Source organism: Hemicordylus capensis, chromosome 4 (assembly GCF_027244095.1).
Source record: "Hemicordylus capensis ecotype Gifberg chromosome 4, rHemCap1.1.pri, whole genome shotgun sequence".
Taxonomy (NCBI): Eukaryota; Metazoa; Chordata; class Lepidosauria; order Squamata; family Cordylidae; genus Hemicordylus; species Hemicordylus capensis.
The window spans coordinates 125,024,381-125,042,900 of NC_069660.1; the positions used below are offsets into that span (position 1 = coordinate 125,024,381).

An 18,520-nucleotide genomic window follows, 5' to 3' on the forward strand; every position below is an offset into this window, starting at 1 on the left:
GTAAGGGCCAGATGTGCTATAAGGCCCATGTGCCAAAAAGTCAGTTGGGGCATAAAGGTGGATCTGGCTCTTTCCCACACAAGCAACCCCAGCTATTCTTTATTTATTTAAAATATTTCTATACTGCCCAAAACTTGCGTCTCTGGGCAGTTTACAATTAAAATCATTTAAACATTAAATCAATTAACAGTTAAAATTATTTAAAAGATTAAAGACATTTAAAACCCCGTATTATAATTATTTAAAATGATAAATCTAATCAAAAGCCTGGGTGAATAAATGTGCCTTCAGTGCCTTTTTAATAGTTGTCAGAGATGGGGAGGCTCTTATTTCAACAGGGAGTGCATTCCAAAGTCCAGGGGCAGCAATGGAGAAGGCCCATTCCCGAGTTGGTGGCAGCTGCAGGCAAACCTCTCCAGATGATCTTAACAGGAAGTGGGGTTCATGATGAAGACAATGTTCTCTTAAATACCTTTGACACATTCTCACCATGTGGTCATCTTCCTAGTTTGTTTATCAAACACATTTATATATCACCCAAAATGCAAGTCTTGGGCGGTTTACAACAAAACAAAACAAAAAGGTTTAAAACATTACAATTTAAAATTTAAGATGTTAGAACTATTAAACACACAATTAAAATAGTATCTAATTAAAAGCCTGGGTGAACAAATGTGCCTTCAGTGCCTTTTTAAAAGTTGTAAGAGATGGGGAGGCTCTGATTTCAGCAGGAAGTGTGTTCCAAAGCCTCGGGGCAGCAATGGAGAAGGCCCATCCTTGAGTAGCCACCAGACGGACCTCTCCTGATAATCTCAATGGGCGGTGGGGTTCATAGCAAAGACAACGTTCTCTTAAATACCCAGGGCCCAACTTGTTTACGGCTTTATAGTTTATTTATACCCAAGACCTTGTATTTGAGTACCCAGAATGTTGGGGGCAATATGCTAAATCATTGTAAACCTCTTAGAGAGCTCTGGCTATAAAGCGGTATATAAATGTAAGTGCTATTGCTATTGCTATTTTGCCCAGAAACTAATCAGCAATCAGTGTAGATCTTTTAAGATAAGAATGATAGGGTGTCTCCAAAATGACCCAGAGACCAACCTGGCTGCCATATTCTGGACCAACTGCAGTTTCCCAACTAAATACAAAGGGGGCCCCACATAGAGCACATTGCAGTAATCAAATCTGGAGGTGACAAGCAGATGTAATACTGTTCTGAGGTCACTTATCTCAAGAAATGGACACAGCTGGTGTATCAGCCAAAGCTAATAAAAGGCACCTCTGGCCACTGCCTCAACCTGGGACACCAGGGAGAAGTTTGTGTCCAGAAGCACCCCCAGACTGTGTACTTGTTCCTCCTGGGGAAGTGTGACCTCATCCAGAACTGGCAGATCAGAATCATCTCCCAGTTTCCAACCCCGCACAATAAGTACCTCCCTCTTATCTGGATTCAGCCTCAGCTTGGTATCTCTCATCCAGCCTATCACTGCCTCCAGGCAGGCATTTAGGGAGGTTATGCCTTCCCCTGATGATACTGACACGGAGAAAAAGATTTGGGTGCCAATAGCATACTAATAACACCCAGCACCAAATCTCCTGATGATTTCTCTCAGTGGTTTCATGTAGGTGTTAAACAGCATCGGAGACAATACAGAGAGCCCTGAGGGACACTACACAAAAGTTCAGATTTTGAAGAACCGTCTCCAACGTACACCATCTGGAATCTGCCCAAGAGGTAAGAGTGGAGCCACTGCAAAGTACTGCCTCCCACTCCCCGCCCAGACGCTCCAGAAGGATACTATGGTTGATAGTATCGAAAGCCACCAAGAGTTCAAAAAAGGACCAACAGAGTCATACTTCCTCTGTCAATTTCCAACTGGAGATCATTCGTCAGGCCAACCAAGGCAGTCTCCACCCCATAGCCCACCCGAAAGCTGGTCTGAAACGGGTCTAGATAATCAGTTTCATCCAAGATTGCCTGGAGTTGGAAGGCCACCACCCTCTTAGTTACCTTGCCTAACCACTGAAGGTTGGTGACAGGCCTATAGTTGCTTAATTCTGAGGGATCCAATGCAGGCTTCTTTAGAAGTCTAATAATTGCCTCCTTAAGGCAAAGAGGAATCCTTCCCTCCCTCAGAGAAGCATTTATGATCTCCACTATGCCTTCTATAACAACTTCCCTGCCAAATAGTACAAGCCATGTCATGCAAGGGTCAAGAGAACAAGTAGTAGGCTGCACAGCTCCAAGCAGTTTGTCCACATCCTCACAAGTCACAAACTGAAACTGATCCAGCCTGACCACATAAGAGGAGTCGCTGGACACCTTTATAATAATGAATGGCTGTATTTTATGCAATACTCAAATGCAGCAATGAGTTAAATCATGAAAAAAGTTTATTATATAGTTACATATACACAAAGTTAAAATTTCAGTCAATAGTGTCATTTGGAACACATATTTCAGTAAGACATGAACCTGTGTGACATTTGGTAAGCAACGGTCTTAAGCCTAGTATTAGTGTTTTTGCCATTTTGGCCATCAATGTTTTGCAATTTTACCTTGCATACACAGAATTTAATTTTCCTTTTAAAAAGCTAAGACCAGTCATATTGCAACATTTACACTTCCCATACAAAATTCAATGTACATTTTTATGCAGGGGCAGAGATTTATAAATATATACAAAATAGACATTATTTGTAGTTAATATACTTTGATCAGGTTCAATAGCAACACATCAAGAGCAGATGCACATAGAAGTTGAAAAAAGGTGTTTTTTTAAAAATTAAAAAAACCCTTTAGGACAAAGTGTGACCATTAATTGTAGTATAAAATAGCACAGATAAAGGCTTTAGTCTGGAAACATTGGTGGTCTCCCAATAATAGAAGTTTAATTAAAAATAAGACACTCAAGATAATCAGATATGGCATATCTGATACTCATCTTGACCACAAACTTTATATAAGGACACATTTGTTCACAGAGCATTAAAATATTGCACAAGAACAGTTTCTTCTGAAGAATAAGAATTTCCCAGGTTTATGAATTGCAGGATGGTTCTTCAGTAGAAAAAAATTGTGAACGAGCATTTGCTAGCATGAAAAGCATACAGGAATATTAATACTGTTAGAGTTGTCATCCATCCAGCCTCTTCCCAATCTTTTATATGGCAAGAGCAAGTTGGGGATAAAGATTTGGCAAATGCAGAGGCAGAGAGTAAGATGCATACATGTCAGGCGTCAGGTAGGGCTGGCTCTTATGCCAGCCAGTCCAAGCACTTAATGCCAATTCACTTGACCGCAGAATAAACTCCTAGATAGTCCAGTCAAACACTACTCATGGTGATCACACCGTTGTAGAATAAGACTCCACTCTTTTTTGGTTCTTTCCCTTCTGAATGACTGTGCCTGATGCTTCAGTATCTGCAGCATTTTCAGTTTCACTGTCACTACTGTCCACTACAACTGGATTCAAGTCCCTCTGACCAGTCCTGGGCAGATGAAAGTGGACCCCAGTCTCCTCAATATGGTTTGAAATAAAGTCTTCATCTGATGAAAGCAATGACTCATCATCTCCTATGAAGTGGTTCACAATATGAATCCCATCAAATGTGCGTGGGCCCGAGAAGGCTCTCTGGCCTTTTAGGCATCTGATCTGTTAAAAGAACACATACAAACACAAATTTTAAAAAGTAGGCATATCGTCTCTGCTCAAGAAATGAGCATAGTTTCATGTTCATACCTGTCCTAAAATGAAGGCCACAATTACAAGATCATGGGCAGTGTTTGAGCACACTCAGACATTGCTCATTCCCTGCAGCGGTATAGCAAGCTTAAAGTGAGACCTAAGTTTAGATTTGAATATGGGTCCAATGTTGGCCATGCCCCTAATGCACTGGTATTAGGGGCGTCATCAGCATCAAGGCACAGACATGCTATCAGCCTCTCCCACCAGGCAAATCACTTTGTTTCTGGCTGGGTATTTACTTTCTGACCCTCACTTTGAGTGAGGGACAGACAGGAAGCTCCCAGCCATTGAATGCTTGAAGGAAGTGCTCACCAGCTGGGAGAGGTCAACAGGTGATGCATTCGTGCCCCAGTGTTGGTTACCTCCCTTGTGCTGGTGTCAGATGCACTGGCATCTAGGAGGCATCACCAGCATGGACATGCCACCCTTTGGCCTCTCCCTGCCAGCAAGTACTTCATTCACTGGCTGGGTGTCCTAGGGGATAAGGGGGTCTGCCAGGCAGCCCCGGGATACTGGTGGTCACTTGTCCTTCCCGCTCAGTCATAGCTATGCCCCCCGATTCCTTGAACTAGCCTGAAAGAATCTGGAGCGGAAACAAAGTACTACATTCAAAGTAATCAGAGTAGTAAACAGAACTCTGGTAGAGTTCAGAAAAGGGGATTCTACTTTAGACAGATGATTCCCTTGCTAGTGTCACTACACTATAGGGAAAAAAACCCAAAAAGCAGAACAGTAAGCTTTAGCCAGAGAAGCAACACTTGGCAGAAGATTGCTGATTTTACAACTTAAACACACCAACACTTACCTGGAATTCATGTTGAAATTTGAACTTTATATATGTTTTAATTGTTTTAAAATTTCTTGGTTTTATTGTTGTAAACTGCCTAGAGACTTTGGTAGTGGGTGGTATACAGATATGCTAAATAAAATACTGTGCCACTTTCTGTGCAAGTTGAGATAGAGCAAAAGTGAGTATTTAGCTAGTTCAACTGTGTTAAATTAAATTCTATTCTTCAAAGATCCTGTTGAGTCCAGGCTTTGAATTTAGTTGACAGAACAAGGATTGACAGGCGAACAGATATAGAATAGGTTACAGCTATCAGAGAGTTACAGAGACAATACACTATATGAAATCCTTGGGAATGGAAAAATAAACCGGTGTTCTAGAGATTTCTGAAGCCATACTGCTAGCTCGTCTCACTTGTTGCATCTTTTTTTTTTACACATTTCTTAACTATACAGATCACCTTGAACCAGCACTCGAGTCGGAGTCATATGTTCAGACCCACCCATGCACAGTGCCTTAAACAGGATGCTGAATTGTAAACACTGAGGGGTCACTAAAAATGTGTTTAAGGCATTAATATCTCATGCAGCCTAAATTACCATTGGCCTTTGAATAAACCTTCTGAATAATGTGTTAGTTAAAGGTAAAGCTGTGCCGTCAAGTCGGTGTTGACTCCTGGCGACCATAGAGCCACATGCTTTTCTTTGGTAGGATACAGAAGGGGTTTACCATTGCCATCTTCTGCACAGTATGAGATAATGCCTTTCAGCATCTTCCTATATTGCTGCTGCCCGAGATAGGTGTTTCTTATAGTCTGGGAAACATACCAGCAATCCCCACTGCGCCATTAGGTGGCTAATGTGTTAGTTACTGAAGTTAAATAAGCTGAAGCCCCTTATTTAACTATGAGTTCCATTTCAACTAGAACATTGCCTGGGTAACAATGTATAGAATGTCCTATTAATGCTAGGGATCATCACTGGCAAAACTGGGAGCTCTCTGCAAACTTGTACTCCATGTGTGCGAAGAGTGACCTTGTCTTCCATTTTAACATTATTAAGCATTTAATAAACTATATTTGAAACCAATTTCAAGAGCTTATTTTGAACTCTCAGAGCTTTACAATGGACAATCGCACCCAAGTTATCCTTAAAATGAGCCACCCACACTATCCAAGTGTCATATATTTAAAACTAATTAATGAAGTGAATAATTAATGATGAATTAAAAAGCCTTCTACATGAGTTTAATATTCCAAAAAAAATACAAATGTGACAGTTATGATCTGCTACTGTCCAAGCAGTTTACTGTGGATAACACATTGACACCAATTACTCTGCATTCAAGACAGTGCATAGTTCGGGAGCTAAAAGGGAAGAAAGTGAATAGCAGAGCCAACAATATCCTTGTATTCAATTATTGAGTGAGGGCTTGGAAAATTCACTGAAAACACAAACACGTGCAATGATCCAGCATAATCATGACATGCCCTTGGGTTAACCAGATAACCAGTGTTTAAAATATGTATTAAGATTTGCTAAGTTCCATTGGCTTCATATTTTCAATCATGAGCCCAAGTCTAAAACTTGAAAGTCATTTCCCCTAGGTTAATGAGGTAGGAATTTATCTTAAATGAAGAATGAGACAAGGAGGGTGGGGAAGAAAACCATCACCTCCCACACAGAGGGTGAATCTCCATTTTATCCCCTGTTCAAATCTCCGACTCCCTCCTTCCATGGACTAAGTAGACAACATAAAGACAGTGGACAGAGCTTCCCAGCCCACAGCTAAGGAAGAATGTCCTGAGTAGTTGCTCTGACAGAAGGGTCCCTCTAAAAACCAGAACTGAAATGAGATATGCTATGTATTCCATACTCTGAAGGAACAGTTATAAACAGTGGAGAAAATGCTTTTATTGCAGAAGGCTGCCACTGTAAACATATTGGTGCATTACCACCATAAAATTGGATTCTCCATCTAAAATAGATGGTTTCAAGCATATTTTGGTCAGGCATAGCTGTAATGGGAGAAATATAGTTTCTGAATGGAGCTCTGGTCCAGTGCGTGGAATGAAGGTACTGAAATGATCAGGAAGCACTAGGATCTGTCACATTTAAGTATCAGAAGGGTAGACCTGTAGCAACAGGTTGTTCCTGTCCCAAATTGCTTTTATGAAGTCAAATTGTGATGTTGCAGAAAATCTTGGGTCACATTGGAAAATAGCAAAATTAACAAGTGACTGAAGGTACCAATATCACCAACATATATAAACACACACTATGATTTACCAGACTGTGGATTAAACACTCAAGAACACAGAACAGCCATGGTTAGAAATAGTGAAAAGGCTAATTCATATCATTTGAACCTTCTCACAACATGCTCTTACCTGTTGCTGACTGTCATCCCCAAAGCATAAGCAAAAGGAAAAAGACAGCAGAGAAAGTTTAAATACAATCTTATACTGTCCAGATTAAAAATGAAGCAAACCCAGGCAGCATACTAAGATTCTAATAAATTAATTTGAATTAATGAAGGTCAGATAGATTACTCTGGGAAAACAATGCAATTCTACAATAATGAATTTTTTAACCATTACCAGATGAATTAAGAGACATGTGTGTATGTACTGTATACATACAGACACAAACATATGTTGTAAAATCTGAAACATTTAGTGCGACATTTTATGGCTCAGTCTTTCTTCAGTTAAATACAACTACTGAAAGAACTAGAGCACCTCTATTACAAAGATAAATAGATAAGTTTGCCGTTTATCTATTAGGATTGCCTTAAAAAAACCTCTGAAGAACTGTTTTGTGATGGTGCCAAGAACTGTTAAAGATCTCAATTCCTTTGAGAGTATAGTCAAGATTTAACCCTTTCTACCTCATTGTTTCCCTGACTCAAAATTGCGTCCTACACTAAAGCTACTATTTACTCCAAAGCACTGCTTTCTATCATACATGCCTTGAACAGAAGCCCTATGAAATGTTGCATGAATGTTGGACGTATTGTGTGAATAGAGATAAAGAATCTGAATATTTGGTATTCATAAACCATACTCCCTAGCTGAAGCTATTGTCAGTTTAATCCCCATGATGGGATTGGAGACTACTAGTGGAAGTAATAACTCTTTGATAATTGCCACTGAAGAAGACTGACTTTAGTGAAAACGCATTTGGCAAAATTACAAGATGGACTGGATATTTAATCTCTCAATCAATATTAGATGATGATGATGATGATGATTTCGATTTCTATACTGCCCTTCCAAAAATAGCTCAGGGTGGTTTACACAGAGAAATAACAAATAAATAAGATGGCTCCCTGTCCCAAAAGGGCTCACAATCTAAAAAGAAACATAAGACAGACACCAGCAACAGTCACTGGAGGTACCGTGCTGGGGGTGGATAGGGCCAGTTACTCTCCCCCTGCTAAATAAAGAGAATCACCACGTTAAAAGGTGCCTCTTTGCCAAGTTAGCAATATGCGATACTGCAAACACACAGGAATATTAGTCTATACTTCTCCATCCACTGACTGTATGATACTTTGGAAATGAATCGCTGGATCTAATTTTCTTAATTGGACATATAGTGATCATTATTATGAGATCTTATTGTTCATTTTTCATGAACTTTGTTGTGATATATTTTATTGACTTTTTTCAATGTAGTTAGGATAGCTTTGAAATATGTCGTTTCATTATTAGTATTACATAAAAACATTAACATATAGTACTTTGAGTCTCTGTTGATATTGTGATACATTGCCAAATCCAATAAGGTCTTGTGTTTTCCTCTCTCTCCTCCTGGATTTCTTGCATCTCATCTTTTGGCCCCTAACCCTTTCACAACAGATTCATTTTTCCATTTGTGTAACAGGAATACCCCTCCCTTACCACTTTAAGGAGCTAAGCATGAATGAGATAATCATAGAGCATTTTTTATCCAGACATGCTATGAAAGTGGCACAATGCACAAATCATAGATCACAAGGTATTTATTTTTGAACTTTGCTTGCACCTGGAATCCACTTTCTAGCTCGTTGGTCATTCATCAGTTCACTAAAACTGTACTTCTCTGCAAAACTCATGATCTTAATGCCAGCCTGTTTTCACTAGGTTCACAAATGTGGTTTAAATTTAGACGTGCTAGATCCATATTTCAAGACTGAGACTAGGACATTACACATAAAGGAACTCTTCAAGGCAAGCTCCTCAACATGAAGTGAAACATGAAAAACATTTTTCAAGCACTGAGATTTAACAACGATACTATGTGGTAGTTCCTATTACTTGAAGAAAAAAGGCACTTTAATGAGTTCAAAATGAAGGAAGTGAAACTAATACGGATTTCTGCAAAATGATCAGCAAAACCATCATGACAACATGCCATTAACAAAAGATGGGCAAAGTTGCTTGAGTTTTCTTGAGTTCACAGAAACCCAAGAGAAACCTGATCATTTTGACAGATGTTCTTCAGGGTCTGGATTGGACCAATTTGCTCTCACTGCAGCAACTAGCTCAGAGCTCCACTCCCTGTACTGACCACTGAGACAGGGAGTGGCTGTGGCAAGAGGTTATAGTAAGGACTCTCCAAGATTGCGGCTGCTTTGCTCAGCAGGCTTGGCAGCATACAGGTATGCTGGAAATGGGCAGCAGAAGAAACTCATTTACTGCACTTACAATTAGCATGGATAGGCCATTACTCTGTTTATTTGGAAAGCATGGATGTGCACGTATTATGGCTGGGGAATTAATTCCCATCAATGCAGTTCATCAAGAGTTGCAATCATCAAGAGTTGAATTAAACTGATGACCACCATACCCACCACCTATGTACAACTGCAGGCAGTACGAAAACACATGGCACCAACATTAACGCCAATTGCACAGGTTCAAGCGGGGATGGGTGGGTGGTTGCGAATTCGGTTACCTTAAGAGAACCTGCCTCCCTATTTCAGAGCAAGACAGACTGCAAACAGGCAGGAACAGAGTTAACATTTGGAAGGCAAGGTTAATTTTCTTACTGACTTAGTTGCTTCTATTCTGTAAGGAAGACTCTGCGAAATACATGTGCATGTTGTTATATCTGAATGGCGCTTGTGTCACACAAGCAGGGCACAGTAACTGCTCACATGCATTTGCAGGAAAAATATGCAATTTGTTCTCATGTGCCATTCAGAAGCAAGACCAAGGTTGTGTATTCAGAATTGGTTCCAGAGTATGAAGCAGCTTTGTTACAGCTAACCTCCCTAATTCATGCAGGCCAAAAAGTATATAGAAGTATGAGTGTACGTTATGCAGAAAGAGTCCATTTCTAAGAATTACCTAAGATTACCTTGGTTATGATCTTTAAGTAAGTTTTCTTTAAAAAGTATAATGAAGGGGGTTCACAGTTTATCACTAATCAAGAGCCAAGAAGTCAAAAGGAAACAAGATGCTAAGACTAGGTTGCTGTATTGCTAATGTGACAAAGATTACAACCAGTGACACATGGAGACTAGAAAGTTTCAAGCAAGTCAGAACAGGAAACCAGTTACTTGATCAGGCAGGGTCATGACTTTTTGATCACTGCACTACCAACATATAACCAAAAGTTCTGAAATCTTAATAGAAAGTATGCGATTGAAATGATAACAAGGAGTCTGAGGAGCAAGCTTCCAAGTTGCATGTTTTAGGCAACTATTTGCTAGTTGCCCCTTATAAGTTGCTATAGGTTTAAAAAGATTTAGCCAAATGTGGTTCCAAGAGGCTACTATAAAACACTTTTTAAAAAAAAGATGTGAGAGAAATTAGACGGTCCCTTTTCAAAGAGAATGAAAGGGCAACTAGTCATATATCCCTTGGCAAAAATGTAACTGTTATGATTAATTTTAAATAGTTCTTTGACTATCTATTTCTAGGTCTCAGTCCTCCTTCCTTCTAGCTGAAAAGTTGTTAGAGGAAGTTTCTTTAAGAAGCCAGTTTATGGCCTGAAGTCTTTAACAGGGCCTGAAAAATGAAATGAAAGTAATCTAGCATCAAACAAGGAAAAAGTAGCCTACTGCTTTCTCAGACCCATGCAGATTCTGTTTATCAAAATTCACTTGCCCATATTTGTCCTTGAGCACACAACTTATGCCCTGAATTCATTTGCTATTACAGTCCAACATCTCAGTGTCAAATGGAGATTATGACAAATACAGACAATGCAGACTTAACCACTGGCTTGCATCTTTTAGCCAATTTCTCTGGAATAAGCAGGTGGATTTTTACTGCCTCTTTCTGTATCCTTTTTTATTTTGAACCAAGTATTTATATTAATTGCGGATGTTTTGAGACATTTCCCTCCACCTTCTCTTCCTTACCTCTTAATTTTGTTTCATGATTCAGCCATGGAAAAAAGCCATTATCACTGTACGTGATGCTTTATGACTTAAGCAGGAGATAAACTTACTTCTGACTGACTTCAGGAACTTTGGCAGGAAGCAAAACGGCAATGAAAGAGGATTACATATTTTGCTGGCACTCCAACACTTGGCAATGAATAAAAACATTATTTTCTAGAACTCCACAATGTTTTGCAGATACAAATGGACAAGTATAGTATATCAGCTTTCACTATTGGAAATAAGACAAGATAGAAACCGTGTATAGTCTAGCATGCTCCATCACAAGAAGTGCTACTAAATCCTCAACCTTAGTAGCAAAAATCCAGCACAAATATCAACCTTGGCTCTCAAGAACACACAAACAATGCCAAATATACAGCTGAGATGTTATACTTGTTTAAACCTAAGTAAATCTGCTATGTTAGATTGGGTGTTTGCTAACCACATGACCTCACAAGCACTATCTTATCACATCACAGGTTCCTCAGACTGACCACAACCATTGAAATCAGACTCCACCAGCATAGATGCTCCGTATCTGGCACGTACTAGCAGAACAGCAATTTTTTAGCTGTCCAATAGCCTTGCTGGGAGGGCAAATCTGGTGGTCTTGTCTTACTGCAAGATACCATACAAGGAAAGCACATGATTTATTGCTCTGTAAGTTTTAACCACAAGTTGAAAAGCTCATACTTTAAATCTGAGAGCTAACATGTTTCCTTTCAGAGTCAAACAGAGGGTTATGAAGTAGAAAAGCCTTACATTTTGCCACATTCTCTTTGTACTGTACTGTATATGCATTTTAATTCTCTATTTCATTAGAGACAATTTAGAGTAAACTGCATATACTTTTTATTTATTTAGAGAGAGCAATCTGATTCTCAATCTTTTGAGTTGAGACAAAGCTTTTAAATGCTTATCTTAGATTATCAGAAAGGGTGCACGTCAATGTATTGAAAAAGCTTTACTCGTGAAAGCCTGACAAACATCACTCTATGAGCTGATGAGTCCAAGGGCATGCAGAATGAGGAAAATATCAAATGCTATAATATACTTGCAAAACTGGTGCAACTCCATTAGAGAGAGCAATTCGTAGGCTTCTGATAAAGTCATGATATTCTTCTGGGCAGTGCAGCAGGGGTGGGGAGTGAAGACTGAAGTTGTTTCACTCTTGCCAGTCAGAAAGGTGCCACAAAAGTGGTGCTGGGGAATTGCTGCTGTACGCAAATAATCTGTTTTGTGGGTTGCCACAAGGTTTCCTCTTGTCCCCTAATATGTACATGAAATGGCTAGGAGATGTCGTCTGAAAATCTGGGGTGATGTGTCATAAATATGGTGATGACATTCAGTTCCATTTCTTTTTTCATATGAACCAGGCAAGACTGAGAAGAGGATAGCTGGTTTTGTGGAAGCAAACATGACTTGTCCCCTTAGCTAAGCAGGGTCTGCTCTGGTTGTACATGAATGGGAGACTAGAAGTGTGAGCACTGTAAGATAGTCCCCTCAGGGGATGGAGCCACTCTTGGAAGAGCAGAAAGTTTCAAGTTCCCTCCCTGGCTTCTCCAAGATAGGGCTGAGAGAGTTTCCTGCCTGCAACCTTGGAGAAGCTGCTGCCAGTCTGTGAAGACAATACTGAGCTAGATAGACCAATGGTCTGACTCAGTATATGGTAGCTTACTATGTTCCTGGTTCAGTCTCTGTCCAGTGGTAGACTGGATAGAAGGATGAATAAGCTGAAGCTCAATCCATAAACAACTGATGTCAACAATGGACAGTCAGACTGATCTAGGAGTTGGTGGGTCTCCAGTTCTGGATGGGGCTGAACTTTATTTGGATCAGAGCAGGGGTGTAGCTAAGGCAGTGGGGGCCCGTGTTCACCCCTCTCCACAGTGGCCTCTTGGAGTGAGGGAGAAAATGAATAAAACAGTGAAGGGGTGGAGCTTGGGGGCCCAGGTTCTTTGAACCCATCCACTCAATTATAGCTACACCCCTGGATCAGAACACAGCTTGGGTGTGCTCCTGAAAACACAGTGGGCCTATGCGACCAGGAGTGCATTTTACACGACTAAACAACATTTGACTAAATAAGTCAACTGCAGCTGTCCTTGGGGAATGGTGCTCTGGCCACTGTGATAGATGCCTTGTTTACCTCCAGACTGGATTATCCCTACAGACTTTACATGAGGTTGCCTTTATTTATTTAGCAGATTTCTATACTGTCCCACACGCAAGTCTCTGGGTGGTTCACAATTAATGCAATTAAGGGAGGTTCACAATTAACACAATTAAGTCTCTGGGAGGTTCACAAGTCTCTGGGAGGTTCACAATTTTAAAACACAATTATGCCTGCCTGGAAGCAGTAATGGGCTGGATGAGGGAGAATAAACTGAAGCTGAATCCAGATAAGATTGAGGTACTTATTGTGCGGGGTCAGAACTCTAGAGACGATTTTGATCTGCCTGTTCTAGATGGGGTCACACTTCCCCAAAAGGAATAGGTCTGCAGTCTGGGAATATTTTGATTTATTTTATTTTTTTATATCCTGCTCTTGGCTCTTCCTCCAAGGAGCCCAGAGCGGTGTACTACATACTTAAGTTTTTCCTCACAACAACCCTGTGAGGGAGGTTAGGCTCAGAGAGAAGTGACTGGCCCAGAGTCACCCAGCAAGTATCATGGCTGAATGGGGATGTGAACTCGGGTCTCCCCGGTCCTAGTCCGGCACTCTAACCACTACACCATGCTGGCTCCTGGATACGCACCTCTGCTTGGTTTCTCAGTTGAGGCGGTGGCCAGGGGTGCTTTCTTTCAGCTTTGGCTGATACACCAGCTGCACCCATTTCTTGAGATCAATGACCTAAACACAGTGCTACATTTGTTGGTAGCCTCCAGACTTGACTTCTGTAATGGGCTCTACGTGGGGGCTATCTTTGTACATAGTCCAGAAACTTCAGTTGGTTCAGAACGCGGCAGCCAGGCTGGTCTCTGGGTCATCTCGGAGAGACCACATCACTCCTTTGCTGATGGAGTTACACTGGCTGCCAATAGATTTCCGAGCAAAATACAAAGTGCTAGTTATAACTTATAAAGCCCTAAACGGCTTAGGTCCTGGGTATTTAAGAGAGCGTCTTCTTCGCTACGAACCCCACCGCCCATTGAGGTCATCTGAGGAGGTCAGTCTCCAGTTACCGCCAATGCATTTGGTGGTCACACAGAGACGGGCCTTCTCGGTTGCTGCCCCAAGACTGTGGAATGCGCTCCCTGCTGAGTTACGATCCTCCCCATCTCTGGCAATTTTTTAAAAAAACATTTGAAAACCCATTTTTTTTAACCCAAGCTTTCTCAGGTTTTTAAAAAATAAATACTGTTTGTTAAATTTTACAGTTTTTAAATTATTGTATTGTTTTAACTTTTATATGTATTTTAATTGTTGTTAGCTGCCCAGAGATGTAAGTTTGGGCAGGGTATAAATTTGATTTAAAAATAAAAAAATAAAAACTTTAAATATAGATTTAAAATTCTGTAACTTGAAACTTTAAAACTATAAATTAAGAGCCTGATTAAACAAGTATGTTTTCATAGTTTTCTTAAAAACATCCAGAGAAGAGGAGGTGCTAATTTTGTTAGGAGATATGTTTCAAAATCCTGTGGCAACCCTAGAAGAAGCCCAGTCTTGAGTCACCACCAACTGAGCTGGTAGCAACTGCACTTTAGAGTGTGTTCCGAAACTTGTTTCAGAATGTGACACAGCCTACTTGCTGGCAGAAGAAGGCCAGAGGGAGCACATAAGGCTGAAAGATCTACAGTATCCATGAAGTAATCAGGATCTACAATGCAAAGTGTTGTTTTGCATTGTGCTTAGAAGCTAATATAGGATTTCTCCGCTATGCACCTTGCCATGCACTTAGGTCCACAGATGGGGACCCAGATGATAGCGCTAGTTTTTCTGATGTTACATTGGTTGGCGTATGTGGCAGGGTATTTTCAACAGTGGCAGCCTCTTTATAGAACTCCCTCTCTAGAAAGGTTAGGCAGGCTTGCCAAGTTTTAGTTTTTCAAGAGAACAACAAATATTTATATATTGCTTTTCAACACAAGTTTTCAAAGTGGTTTACATAGAGAAATAATAAATAAGATGGATCCCCGTCCCCATAGGGCTCACAATCTAACAAGGAACATATAGACACCAGGAACAGTCACTGGAGGTACTGTGCTGGGAGTGGACAGTGAGAGAACTTACTGTTCAGAAGGATATTTGGAGAGATTTGAGTTTTAATCACTTTTTAAAAAAAACTGCTACATGTTATGTTGTTGATATTTAACTAGTTATAATTACAGTAATTGTTGCTTTTAATTATTGTTAGCCAACAAGGCTTTTAAAAGCACAGAGTAGGATATTGATGGGAAAAACAACCACCACCACCAGCACTTTAAAGGTTTTTTTTGGGGAGTGGGGTGTTGTTGTTTTTTAACTACTGAGCTAGCTTGGAAGAGAAAGTGGCTTGATCTTTTCTCACACAATAATAAAAAAGTTGGCATTTCAAGAGCTGCATATCTTTTATTTTGACTTCCTTTATCTTAAATGCTCCTAATCAGACCATGCACCAGTGCACTCTACATGTGTTTAGATATGGACCAAGACTATGGGGCCAACATCCCTCCAAATAACACAGAAGGATGGACTATCTGTACTTTTAACATGGTGGTTGGCTCATGACAGTGATGCACTTTTAACCCAGCTGAAAGTAGGAGCTCTGGTTTATTAGGTCAGTGCAAAATGAACTGGGCCGATATACAAGCCAGGCTGTTTCATCCTACCATGAAACAGTTATGGACATTTCTGGAGGAGAATATCCTAAAAACAGTGGCACATATTACTGGTAACCTACAGACTCAACCACAGCAATGTGGGAATGCCCATTATACATAGTCCAGGAACTTCAATTGGTACAAAATGCAGCAGCCAGGCTAGTCTCCAGGGCAACCTGAAGAAACCATATGACCTCTATTTAAAAAGCATTGCACTGACTGCCAATGTGTTTCTGGGCAAAATATAAAGTGCTAGTGATTACCTGTAAAGCCCTAGATGGCTTGGGCCCAAGGTATTTAAGGGAGCGCTTTCTGCTTCAGGACTCCCATCGCTTGTCAAGATCTTTTGGAGAAGTCCACCTGCGGTTCCCACCAACTCATCTGGTGGCGACTCAGGGTGGGGCTTTTTCTATAGCTGCTCTAAGGCTTTGGAATCAACATAAGAACATAAGAACAGCCCTGCTGGATCAGGTCCAAGGCCCATCTAGTGCAGCATCCCGTTTCGCACAGTGGCCCACCAGATGCTGCTGGAAGCCACAGGCAGGAGTTTAGGCCATGCCCTCTCTCCTGCAAGAGTTGCCCCGCAACTGGTAGCCAGAGGCACCCCAACCCCGAGGCTGGAGGTGGCCTACAGCCCTCCGACTAGTAGCCGTCAATAGACCTCTCCTCCATGAAGTTATCCAAACCCCTCTTAAAGCCATCCACCAACTTTGTGTTTATGTAAGAGCTTCACCATCTCTAGGAGTTTTTAGAAGAGGTCTCAAGATATATTTATTTAATCAAGCCTTTGGCTACCTGCAAATTGACTTCATCATCGATTATTGTTGTTTTTACATTTTAACTTCAGTTTTAATTATTTTTGTTTTTTACTTTTGTATAAACTGCCATGAGATGCATGTTTTTGGCAATATAAAAATGTGTTAAATACATACATAACATAGTTCAATAATACTAGTAAAGCTTGTGTACAGGTTTACCACAGATCTTGTATTAAACAAGAACAACCACCATTTAGGACACCACTGGCTTCAATCCCTGTAGGGCAGGCCTGCTCAACTCAGGGCCCCCAGCTGTTTTTGGACTACAACTCCCATAATCCCCAGTCACAGTGGCCAATATTTTAATTATTTATCTATCATATTTTTATACTGTCCAAAACGTACGTCTCTGGGCAGTTTACAACAAAGCAAACAGAAAAAGTTAAAACATTACAACACTATTTTATTTTTACAAAATTTACAACATTATTTTAAAACAATGTAAAAACTATCAAAGCAATATTTAATTAAAATCCTGAGTGAATAGATGCATCTTTAAAGACTTTTAAAAAGTTGTCAGAGATGGGGAGGCTCTTATTTCAGTAGGGAGCGCATTCCAAAGCTTTGAGGCAGCAGTGGAGAAGGCCCGTCCCTGAGTAGCCACCAAGCGAGCTGGTGGCAACTGCAGGCGGACCTCTCCTGATGATCTCAATGGGTGGTGGGGTTCATGACGAAGAAGAAGTTCTCTTAAATAATCAGGGCCCAAGCTGTTTAGGACTTTATTGGTTATAACCAGCACCTTGTATTTTGCCTGGAAACTTATCAGCAGCTAGTCTAGCTATTTCAGTACAGGATTACCCCGGTCTCTCCTAGATGACCCGGAGACTAACCGGGCTGATGCATTCTGTATAAATTGTAGTTTCCAGACTACATATAAAGGCAGTCCCACATAGAGCGCATTGCAGTAATTCAGTCTGGAGGTTACCAGCTGCAGCATATGTACCAATTTAATGAGGTCATTTATCTCAAGAAATGGATGCAGCTGGCGTATCAGCCAGGGAGAGGCTTGGATCCAGAAGCACTCCCAGACTACATACCTGTTCCTTCTGGGGAAGTGTGAACTCATCCAGAACAGGCAGATCAAACTCATCTCCCGAGAGTTTCGACCTCACACAATGAGGTATCCCTCATCCAGCCCATCACCACCTCCAAGCAGGCATTTAGGGAGGTTATGCCTTCTCCTGATGATGTTCACATGGAGAAAAAGATCTGGGTGTCATCAGCATACTGATAAAACCTTTCACCAAATCTCCTGATGATCTCTCCCAGCGGTTTCATGTAGATGTTAAACATTGGAGACAATATGGAACCCTGAGGGACAATATACAAAAGTTCAGATTTTGAAGAACAACAGTCTCCCAAGTGACACCATCTGGAACTTGCCAAAGAGGTTGAAGCGGAACCACTGCAATGCTGTGCCTCCCACTTCCACCCTCCTCAGACGCTCCAGAAGGATACTATGTTTGATAGTATTGAAAGCCGCCGAGAGGTTTCAAAGGACCATAGTCGTCACACTTCCTCTGAATTCCCAATTGGAGATAATCAATCAGGTCGACCAAGGCAGTCTCCACCCTATAGCCTGCCCAAAAGCCAGTTTGAAATGGGTCTAGAAGATCATCAGTTTCCTCCAAGAGTGTCTGAAGCTGGGAGGCCACAACCCTCTCAATTACCTTGCCCAGCCACAGAAGGTTGGAGACAGGCTTGTAGTTGCTCAACTATGAGGGATCCAAGGTAGGCTTCTTCAGAAGTGTTCTAATAATTGTCTCCTTAAGACAAGGAGGCATCCTGCCTTCCCTCAGAGAAGCATTTATAATCTCTACTAGGCCTTCTATAAGAAACCCCGCTGCCAGATAATATAAGTCATGTTCGGCAAGGGTCAAGAGGCCAGTGGTAGGCTTTACCATTCCAATGAGCTTGTCCACATCCTCAGGAGTTACAAACTGGAACTGATCCAACCTAACCACACAGGAGGAGTTCCT

At 40.9% G+C, this 18,520-nt stretch overlaps 1 protein-coding gene across 9 annotated transcripts in view; it reads right to left on the bottom strand.

Annotated features, from left to right (window-relative positions):
- Nucleotides 1–2,379: 2,379 nt before the first annotated feature.
- The window catches only part of LOC128324836 (divergent protein kinase domain 1A), a 182,537-nt gene continuing 166,396 nt past the window's right edge, over nucleotides 2,380–18,520 (bottom strand). For 6 of the 9 annotated variants that reach the window (XM_053249925.1, XM_053249917.1, XM_053249920.1 and 3 more), the window contains one exon: nucleotides 2,380–3,659. In XM_053249925.1, coding sequence (XP_053105900.1) covers nucleotides 3,351–3,659 — 309 coding nt within the window. In that variant the 3' untranslated portion in view covers nucleotides 2,380–3,350. The remainder of the gene's footprint in view (nucleotides 3,660–18,520) is intronic. The other 3 variants (XR_008307121.1, XR_008307120.1, XR_008307122.1) reach the window with 2 other exon arrangements.